Here is a 10,462-nt window from a genome sequence, read left to right on the forward strand (position 1 = left end):
GCAGCCCTTGGTCCGTGCTGATCCCTATCCTGGAGGCGAGCAGAGCACCCGTGCTGGAGCTCCACGCGGGCCAGCCACCTTCCCAACGCTCCCCGCCGCTTCTTCCTTCGCCCTCCGCGGCTTCCCCGCCTCCCAAGGCCGCGGCAGGCCCGCCCCTTCCTCCGCGCCCGCAGCCGCGATCGGGGATCCGGGAGCGGCTCCGCCATGCCGGTGGGTGCGGGGCCCGGGGGCCTCACCGGGGCCGGGGGACGTGGCGGGCGGCGGGGCAGGGAGGGCGCTGGGGCTGCCCCGACCCTCGGTGCTCCCGCGGTCCCCGAGGTTCCCCGGACCGCCGGGGCTCTTTCAGCCCCCCGCGCGCCCCTGTCCCCTGAGGCTCCTCCAGCCCCCGAGGCTCTCCCGGACCCCCAGGGCTCCTCCAGCCTCTGGGGCTCCCCCGAACCCCCCGACCCTCCCAGTCCTCAAGGCTCCCCCAGCCCCCAGAGTTCCCCCTTTCGCCGATGCTCCCCTAGTTCCCCAGGGCTCCCCCGGCCCTCCAAAGCTTCCCCAGATCCTGCAGCTTCCCCAGCTCCCCAATGTTCCCCCAGATCATGCAGCTCCTCCAAACCCCAAGGCTCTCCCAGCCCCCCAAGGTCCCCCAGATCCTGCAGCTCTCCCAAACCCCAAGGCTCCCCAGTTTCCCAGGGCTCCTTCAGTCCCGAACTCCCCCAAAACCCAGGCCATTCCCAACCCCCAGGGCTCGGACACAGAAGGGCAGCACTGATGGGACTCACTTTCCCCCCTGCCTGCACACTTCCCCAAAGCACCCAGGGCCTTTGGGAAATAAAATCGAAAAAAAATGGCAATTACACTAAAAAAAACTCTAATGGGAGCCTCCATCCCAAGCTCCTTCCTGGGTGAAAGATCCCAAGAGGGTTTTAGCTTCACAGTGGCAGGGGGCACAGGGTGGTTCTGAATAGAAGGAAATATGGGTTGCAGGTAGCAAATGCACAATAGTTTTACTTTTCTTTTTAAAGGAAAGTAAAAAGCACGTGCAAGAGAAGGAAATTAGGAACCATCTAGTACCAAAGGTTGAAGGTGGTTAGTTACAGGCAAACAGTGTTTTGTTGACCCAGTGTTGCTCACAAGTAGTAAAGATATCGCTGGGGCCCCAATGGAGTGGAGGGATGAAAAAAACAGCACTAATGGTCCTTAAATTTCTGTTTTGTTTTTATTTTTATTATGTTGAGGACCAGAAGCCTCGTAGATGCAAGAATAGGATGGGGAAGCACTGAAAACCTCACAGACTTAAGTCAGGACAGCAAGTAGCTGGAGGCAGGAGATTTGCTTTTGCTTGGGTCCCCTGGACAGGCTAAGTCCAGCAGAGGCCATGGAGATGGCCATTTGTGCTGACTCTGGAGGTACCCACACAATCTCCAAAGGCCCCTCAGGATTATGCTGTGGGGGACAGCACAAGGACACCGTAGGGAGGAGTACCAAGAGTTCTCAGTTTTGCTGAGGATCCCTTAGTGGTGTGTGTAGGGACCTTTTTTACTTGGGAGGCTTTGAACCTCCCCAAGGAAAAAGGCAAGTGTGGCGTGCTCATGGTGCATTTCCAGCTGGGCTCTCCCTGACCCCTGGACTGCCTCTTTTCTTTCCAGAAACACGAGTTCTTTGTGGACATGACCTGTGAGGGCTGTTCCAATGCAGTCACCCGTGTCCTGCATAGGCTGGGAGGTGAGTCAGTGCTGGCTGTGGGACAGCCAGCTCCAGGGCAGTGCCCTGGGGTCCTCCATCCTCAAGGATAACACTGTGGGTAAAAGTTGAAAGTTGGAAACTTCTCCTTGCTCTGCTCTGAGGCTGCTCCTTAGCTGGTAACAAGTCACTGGTTGTTTGCAGGTCTGTGACCCTTGGAGAAGTGTCAAGGGAGGGAGCAGCTGCCATGGCTGCAGGTGGCTTTGAGTCACCAGGGCCTCACCCTGAGCCCTCTGGGAAGGACACTGGTGGACCCCTGCTCAGGCTGCTAGAGGGAAGGGAGGTGGATGTCCTGCCTGGCCTTGTTTCCAAGGAGGCCTGGGGTGTCTGTAGTGCTTTTCCAGATGTGTCATCAGCAGTCACAGGGAAGAGCTGCTGAGCAGAGCCTTTGGTGGTTGTCTGTGTAGCCTATTTTTAATACCACCTGGAAATTTATGAAAATTATAACCCATGTCTTCTGTTTGGTGACATTTCCAAGAGAGAAGGATCTGGCTTGCACTCATCAGTTGTGAGGACCTGCTCCTCTCCGAGGGAAAACAGCTTCCAGCCACCAAGGCAAAGGCCTTGCAACTTCTTTCACACCCCATTACCAGGCTGTGACAATTCCATTTTCTCTGTGTGTGGTTGTCAGCACACCTCCATCACTCTTCAACAGGCTGGCCAGTATCAGCCTCAGTGATGATGAGGCATACTTCTCAAAGCTGATACATACCTACAGGTTTTGTGAAAATACATAACTGGATGTCCAGTTCCTCTCACTGGGATGAGAGTGGCTCACCTTCATTAGGCACTGGGAAATCCACATGGTAAAATGTCTTTTCCCTTCTTTTACTTCCAGCTGTTAGGTGATACTGCCAGTTTAGGCATCTTGTTCTGAGCCTTTCCTAACCCTATTCATACTAAACCAGAGCACAGACTGAGCTGGATGGAAATTTTAGTGGTTGGTTTGAACTCAGCTTACCCAGGTTCCTACATGAGTGATTGTGTTGATCCATAGTGGGGTGAGCATATTAAAGCAGTTGAGAGACTGTGGTACCTGATGTGGAGCTAAAGCAGATTTGACTTCCTTCATACCACTGCTGGCAGGACAGCAGGTTGGTTTTGCTGGCTGGTGGTGGTATCAGAGTGTGCTGGCAGGAGATAAATGTCCATTTGACTGGTGCCCTGGGGAGCACAGATGTGTGAAAGTGAGCTTTCCCTGTGCTTACACCATTTGGCTGCTTCTAACTCTGCAAAATGCTTTTCCTCATAGGTGTCAGCTTTGATATTGACCTGCCCAACAAGAAGGTGTACATTGACTCAGAGCACAACGTAGACACCCTGTTGGAAACCCTCAAGAAAACTGGAAAGAATGCTTCCTACCTCGGGGAGAAGTCTGCACAGTAGCCTTGCCTGGTGTGAGGAGCTAGGTATATACCAGCTGTACCCAGTGTGGAAGAGAGACATCTGAGCTTTTTCCAGCTCTCCCAGTAAAACAGACATCTTCCTGGAAAGCACAAATTTAAAAAGACCTGCAGGTCCAGCTTCAGCAAACCCCTCATGTCAGAGAAGCAACTGGAGCACACACAGGGACCCTTTAGCTATTCTGCACAGCCTGTGGGATCCCAGCCTTGGCTGGAGAGGTAGAACACAGTCTCTGTGCCATTCCCAGATGAACCCAGAGTTTGCCAGAGCATATTGTGCATGAAAACAAATCCCAAACACACTTAACAGCTGGCCAGAGAGAGTAGTGGCCCCAGCAATAGCAGGGAGGGTGATGGGACACAAAGCGTCCTTTGGGTGTGAGATGCTGTGGGTTGGCTCTTAGCACAAGGACCTCCAACAGTTGATTCTCCTGATAAGGCTGTTAATCCTCCACTACACTTAAGGATGGAAAAACAGCAGCTCCCTGCTGCTCTTCTGGATGTAAAATCTTGGTTTTCAGAATAGCTCCCAGTACACATTCCCTGGCCAACTGTCTACTCCAGTGACAACCTCATGGTTGCAGCCTGTCAATTTTCCCAGAATTCCAGCATTATGAAGACATGTACAAAACTCTGCTGACTGTAAAATATAATGGCAGACAAGGTTCAATTTCAGTGAAAACTACAAAGTGGGAGAGGGCTGCCCACCCACTGCATGTATTGTTCTTTAGTGTGCAAGATTATTACATGACATCTCCTAAGAATTTGTTTCTGTCAGTGCACCTTTCTGATCCAGTGACTTTTTTTAATGGTCTAGTTGGATCATCACAAATACCCAGCACAGATGCACTGAAACCAGTTCATGCTGATTTAATTCCCAGTCAGTAAATTAAATCAGGGATTTTTATCAGCAGGAATTAAATTGATACAAGAGCTGAGCTGATAGTGATGTGTGTGCAATAGATCTGCATTGCTTAATAGGCTGACAACAGATTTAAAATTCTGCAGTGTGTATCATTTGAGCAAGCTCTCCGTGCTTCTTAGAAATTGTTTAAAATCATAGCTGTAATCAAATAACAACCCCACTTCAACAGAGAGAGGCTGATCTGAATTGATCAGTGCCTCAAATAGTTTTCAGTGCATTTCAGTTTCCTAGTATTGACTGTGAGGGCTGTTACAGCTTGCAGGGACTTGTGGACTATGTGTCTGCAGAATTCAACTATTACAGCAAAGTCAGTCTCAAATAAGGGGGGGTGTGTCTCTTTTCCTGGCCCAGTTTTCCCGTTTCTTTCCTTATATGACATCAAGGCAGCTGGTGAGTCAGTTCAGCTGGCCAGCGGGGCAGAACATTTCTCTGGATGCCTTTGTTTTCCTGTTGCATTTTAACTGAAGCTCTTTGACTTATCCAAGGATCTTAAAACCCAAAACAAAGGAGAGCAGGGGGCTGGACTGGCCTTGCAAGATCACTTCAGCTGTGAAGTGAAAATACACTAAATTAAAATTTTGCACACCACGTAGGGAATGTTTTTAGGGGCCCATCTGTAAAAGGAGGGAGGGAAGTTGCAAATCCTTGGCTCTGCAGGATAGATTTCCTTTGGCCCTCTTCCTGCTTGACCGGCAGAGGGCATCTCTGTATAACTTTATCTCCTCTGGGTCTCGCCGTTGTTTCCCCTTCATTTATTCATTTATTTATTTATGTCTATTTTGCAGGAACTCAATAATGACTTCAGCAAAAAGATGGCTTAACTGTCTGCATGTGTCCCAGCTTGCTGTGTCATTTGACCTTTGCCAGATGTCAGAAAGCAGAGGGCTGGCAGGAGGAGACAGCTGGGCCTTGGGCTCCAGAAGTGGAGAGGTCTGGGGGAGGTTGTATGGTGTTTCTAGTCCCACAGTAAATCAAGGCACTGCTTTTAACTTTCAGTGTGTGTCTGCGTGTCCTGTGTGTCTTTGTACTGCTTTGGGAGGTTTTCTGTGAAAGAGGCAGCTTTTAGGGATGGAAAACTCCCCTCTCCATGCAAGACAGGTCTCCCAGGAAATTGCAGCTATCCTTAGAAGCTGACTGGAACCACTGCCTGAGGAACACATCTCAGGAGAACTGTGCTTGAATGTCACTTAGATTCAGGGAATCTGCATCTTGGAAGTTGTTTTTCCATCACAGAACAAACAAAAAAACTTTCCATTTGGGATGCAAGTGCTGGGAAGGAGGGACTTTAGCAGCCCCTGTAAGTCAAGGATACCCGTGTCCTTTGGAGCTCGATGTGGCCTTGAGGCACAAGTGTGCAAAAGAGAATTCCTGGGCTGATGAGAAACACAGAAGGGATGGAGGAAGGAGAAGGGTGTGGGCATATCCAAGTTCTCTTATTTCCTGGCCCAGTGACCAGCCTTCTGGACTGCACTGCTGCTTTCATTTAATTCAGGTTTTCAGCCCAGTGAGGGATTGCATGTGTGTGTCCCAGTCTGCTGTCTGGTTTCACGTGGGGGATGTCTCCCACACCTACCAGTGACATGGGGCTTGTTCTACAGAAAGGAAAAGCAACTAAAGTTTGGAGGAAAAGGTTACTCTGCATTTCAGAGATTTTTTGCAACTAATTTAGATTAATTTTGATATAATTGCAATTTACTCTTTCTTAGAGTAGTTTACTGCTTCAAAGTCCTTCTTTACCTTTGATCCAAGCATGATTAATTGCTATAGATGGATTTGCAGGGGGCTGGAGAGGCACTTCAAGGAATGTCTTGCAGACACTTTTTATTACTGTTTAAATTAAGGGAAGCTAAAGGCTGTAAGTGTAACATCATTGCTTTATTTTCTTGCCTTAAAGTCTCCCAGTTTAGCAGGAAATTTCCAGAGACAAGACCCAGAACCACAACCCATTTCTGCTTCGTGTCCATGCACTCAGATGCCTGGTGTGACCCCTCCAGAGCCCTGGGAAGTGAGTGAATCCCTTTCCCTAGACTGTCCTTGCTGCCCTGAGCTGGTGTTTGCCAAGCTCTATTATTATTTATTGCTTTCATCTTCCTCCCAGGCTTGGCCAGTGCCCTGCCAGAGCCAGCGGCTCAGCTCTGGTGGCTGGGGAAGGACGTGTGCTGGCAGCCTGGCGAGGAGCTGGATGGCACAGTGGCCTTGGGGCCACAGTCCTGGTGGCACTTGCTCTCTGCCAGGCTGGCAGGGGGCAGACGCAGTGTGGTGCCCACACAGGACAGCTCCCACTCTGTCTTGCTGAAACCAGGCTGCTCGTCCTTGGTGTCTGAGGTGCAGCTTATGCTGCCCACACTGCCCTGGCTGCTCTGCTCCCTCCTCCTTGCTCTGCTTTGGGTAAGCCTGTTATCTCTGAGGCAGACAAGGAAAGGTTTCTACCCATAGCCAGCCAGGAGGTTCATGCACATACCTGAAGCTCCAGGATCCATCTGCAGGGCTGCAATCTCGCCGGTTCTCCCCTCCATTGTTCAGTGTGGGCAGAGGGCAGACTGCTTTAAGCTCTGGGCTGTTGAGTAGTGACACTCTGTGACAGTCCTCACTTTGGACTGTGGGCTGCATTTGGGCTGAATACAGCTGGGATGGTTGAGTCTGAACAGAGCTGCAGGTCTGCAGGGTGGCTGCCTGAGAGGTTTATGGCGAAGCTTTGGGAGAAAAAACAACTTCATAGACTAAAAGAATAGGAGAGTCACTACCTAAGCAGAGTTTCCTTGTTCCACCACTGCCCAACTGCAAAATCATTTATCATGTTAACCTGAACTTGACTTCATCTCATGGAGAGGGACCCTGACAAGCCCACACGGATAACATCATCACAGTATTTTCCACAGGAAACAATATGCCAGACACTGAGGCTGTGAGGCTGTTTTCAGACAAGGAAATGCTCAGTTTGCAATGCAAACAGGAAAGGGTGGCACTTGGAAAAGGAGCTTTCCTATACCACAGACACCCAGACTGTGCAGGACATCCCAGTAACCTGCTGGAAGAGTGATGTGTCAGCAGGATGGGCAGCTAGTCGGGTCCATGGTTCATTGCCATCCAAGAATGTGGCGTCCCAGCTGCAGGGAGACTTCACTGCTGGTCTCTTTTTTTGTTTAATTTCTTCACTTCTGGTTTCTTCAGAAGGGTCTCAGCCCAGCTCCAGCTGAACTGTGAGGATACACAAAATGCCTCTAGCTGCAGCACCAGTAAGAACTGGGCAAACCCTGAGGGATTGGCTTTAAAAGTTCTTTTGTTTCCCCTGCCTCAAAATGATCTTTCCCCCTGACCCCCCTCCACAGTGTTTCCAGCAGACAGCATTTGCTTTTCTCACCCATCTCTGTGTGTTTGCAGTGTTGCTGCTGTGCTTCTGGGTGTCATTTTTCACCCAGTGTTACCTTCCCCTGCATTTTAAACAAAAATCTAATTTAGGTGGAAAAAGTCTACAGCCTCCAAAGCCCAGTCCTTTATCCACAAAAGAAAAGCCGTGGTTATCCCAGGGCTGCCTTAAACACCACTGGCTTTTGGGCACTTTCTAATTACCTGATGACAGGCAGGGGATGATTTTAGCCAAAGTAGCAGTTGTACTCAGTCGAACCACCCAGTAAATGAGAGAATTTCCAAAATAGCACCACCGGCTGCAGAAGGCAGGCAAAGGACAGGAGATCCCCCTCCAGTGCCTGCAAATGGTGATTCCTGGTGGCTTGGAGATGTAAATTGCTGTGAAATTTCAGGGTGGGAAAGAAGGGTTCAGTTTGCAACAATCTCAGGAATTTCGCAGGCGTGGCTGTCTGGGTGTTAAGACACACGTGTTACATGGTTCCATGGGGGATTTATTACCAAAAGATAGGGATTTTCTAGTCTTACTGTGCTTTTAAATGTTTGCTGTAAGGAACAGCCCAGCCCAGGCTTCCACCTTCGCTTGCCTGCCTGTTCCCAGCCCAGTGGCAGAGGTGAGAGGTGCTGAGCACGATGAGTGATGGGCTGGTGGCAGGATCATACCCCCACACTTTTGGGGTCAACATCAGCAACATTGCCCTGAGCAGCTGCTCTTTGAGCTAAAGCTGTGCAGCTGGACCTGGGGGTTGCCCTGGGTGGGTGTTCAAAGTCAAAAGCATCACCTGAAGTGGTCAAACATCTCTGCAAATGATGTGTCCCTCAGAAGTACTCCAAACTGGCTGGAAAAAGCTTGGTGGTCTCTCTGAGCTAAATGTGCTGGCCTTGAATTCTTTTCAATAAGGTCTGTAAAGACCCAATCTGCCTCAACTGGGCTGAGGCCCCTCTGTGCTGGGTGATTTGCAGAACTGTCCCAATGTAGCACTGACAAACAGAGCAACATCAAAGGCCTGGCTGGTTCCCAGCTCCCCTGTTGATACATGCAGATTCCCTGAGTGATTATCACAGGCAGTTTTCCACATTGCAGCTTCCAAAGCAGCAAAACACACAAGGACCTGACAGACTCCCCCTCCAAAACAGGAAAACACACAGGATTCTGACAGACTCCCCCTCCAAGACTGTGGCAGCATAAATAGAAAAAAAAACACCCAACAAATCAAACAAACAAAACCCAGGCTTAATTAGGGACTTCAAGAACAGGAAATGTGCACACGTGTGCTTGCCAGAGCACAAATATTTTCTTTTGGAGCTGCTTTCTCCAAGGGTTCAGTAAGGTGATGGAGGCTGGGTTACAGAGCAAGGGTAGCAAACAGTTCCCAGCCCCTCCGGAAGGCAGCGGCCACAGGGCACTGCTGTTCTGCATCCTTCCCCATGCTCCAGCCTTTGGCTTTGGGCTCCCACAGTATATACTGCAGCTATTCAACCATTTGGCTAAAAGCAGATGGGGAGGGAGAGAAAACAAAGTCAAATGAGAGGGAGAAAGGCAGCTTTTGTGCAGCCTCTGTTTGCAAAAGACAGCCCAAGCCCCTTTTGGACTAAGGTTTAATTTATTGGGCTCTGGAGAGCCGAGGTTGACAGCCCCACAGCTGCTGCAGGCAGTGGCACATTGGGGCAGAGGCAGGGAAGGGGTGTGGGAGCCAGCTCTGATAAGTGAGCAGCTCCCTCAGAGGGGCTGTGGGATGCACAGGACACAATGTGAGGACCCTGGCTGCTCTGGGGGGAGCAGACCTGCCCTCTTGACGCTTCTGCTACAAGGGCCTGTCCAGGTCCCCTGAAGGGATGAGGAAAACTGGTCTGCACAGATGGGAGCCTTCAGCCTGGCCCTTCCTGCTATTGTCCCTCTGCCCATCATGTCTGTTCCTGAGCACCTCCCAAAGCACTGCTGGGTGCTGCAGAGCTGGCTTCATGTTTCCTTTTTACCACTCCTCACTAGTGGGTTGCTGTCACTGGGGCAAGACACAGCCAGAAGAGAGATCTTGCAGCATTTCAGACTTTTCCACAACTCCCAGCTGGCATGAAATTCCCAGGGCAGGACCATCTCTCTCAGCCCATCTGTGACCTGCTGGCCTATTTTCAACAGATGGGTGAGAAAATGCTAAAACAACAAACACAACTCATCCCCTTGTAAATGAAAGGAGATGCCTGAATGGAGAAGGAATCCACTGTGTGCAAGTACCCTCCTGTTCCATCTCAGATGGAGCAATTTCCCCCCCTCTGAAGCTCCTGCTGGGCCGTGGGCAGAGCTTGGCCTGCAGAAGCCAATGTCAGCAGGGTGCACAATGCCTGGCAATGACAACAGGGGCCTCGAGCTTAATCTGTTGTGCACAGCTTCAAAAAGCCCCATACCACACAGCTATTGTCAGGGTGATCCTGTCTATTGCATCATCAGTCTGCCTGGGACACGGGGCTGCCTCCAGGGCCCAGGGTGAGGGTGCCTGGGGAGCAGCTGTGGTGTCCCTGGGACTGTCCCAGGATCTGTGGGAGCCACAGTGCAGGCTTGTGCTGTGCTGTTCTACAAATAGAGCCTAAGACCCTTTGGCTTTTCCCTTGCCTTTGTCAGCTGGTGGGAGCTGGTTATTATTATTATTATTATTATTATTATTATTATTATTATTATTATTATTATTATATTATTTTCCCTGCAAAGGCATGGGACACAGGGTCTCCCTTTGGTGGAGAAAACTCTGACACCAGCATCTCTATTTCCCTGTGTTTTTTCCTTCCCCTGCATCTGTCCTGTGCTCCATGCTTATGCCTTCCCAAGAGCAGCCAGCAAAGCAGGGAGCTTGGTGGGAATGATCCAATTTCCAGGGCAACTGGGACGGGACTGAGTCCAGAGTGTCCTTGACTCACAGAGCTGCTCTTATTTCTCCACAGTTTCCTCTCCGTTTGCTTTCTTAATTCAGCCTGTCCTTTGCCAGGGAAGAGGCCAAAAAAGCAGAGATGTGGCACATCCAGAGTCCTCCCAGCTGGCTTTACA

General features: G+C 50.4%; 1 protein-coding gene across 2 annotated transcripts; it reads left to right on the forward strand.

The window, feature by feature from the left end:
* The first annotated feature begins 74 nt into the window (after positions 1-74).
* ATOX1 (antioxidant 1 copper chaperone) lies at positions 75-5,054 on the forward strand. Of its 2 annotated transcripts, XM_059860169.1 has the most exons (4): positions 78-210; positions 1,638-1,713; positions 2,984-3,140; positions 4,845-5,054. In XM_059860169.1, the coding sequence occupies exons 1-3, from the start codon at positions 205-207 to the stop codon at positions 3,115-3,117; spliced, it is 216 nt and encodes a 71-aa protein (XP_059716152.1). In that variant the 5' UTR covers positions 78-204; the 3' UTR covers positions 3,118-3,140; positions 4,845-5,054. The 2 variants fall into 2 exon arrangements, with proteins under 2 accessions (XP_059716153.1, XP_059716152.1); XM_059860170.1 differs by lacking the exon at positions 4,845-5,054 and having other exon boundaries at positions 75-210; positions 2,984-3,206.
* Positions 5,055-10,462: the final 5,408 nt, after the last annotated feature.

This window comes from Haemorhous mexicanus, chromosome 15 (assembly GCF_027477595.1).
Source record: "Haemorhous mexicanus isolate bHaeMex1 chromosome 15, bHaeMex1.pri, whole genome shotgun sequence".
NCBI classification, from domain to species: domain Eukaryota; kingdom Metazoa; phylum Chordata; class Aves; order Passeriformes; family Fringillidae; genus Haemorhous; species Haemorhous mexicanus.

Coding starts and splice junctions, on each gene's coding strand:
- ATOX1 (XM_059860170.1), top strand. Junction 1,714..2,983: donor TGTCCTGCATAGGCTGGGAG/GTGAGTCAGTGC, acceptor TTTTCCTCATAG/GTGTCAGCTTTGATATTGAC.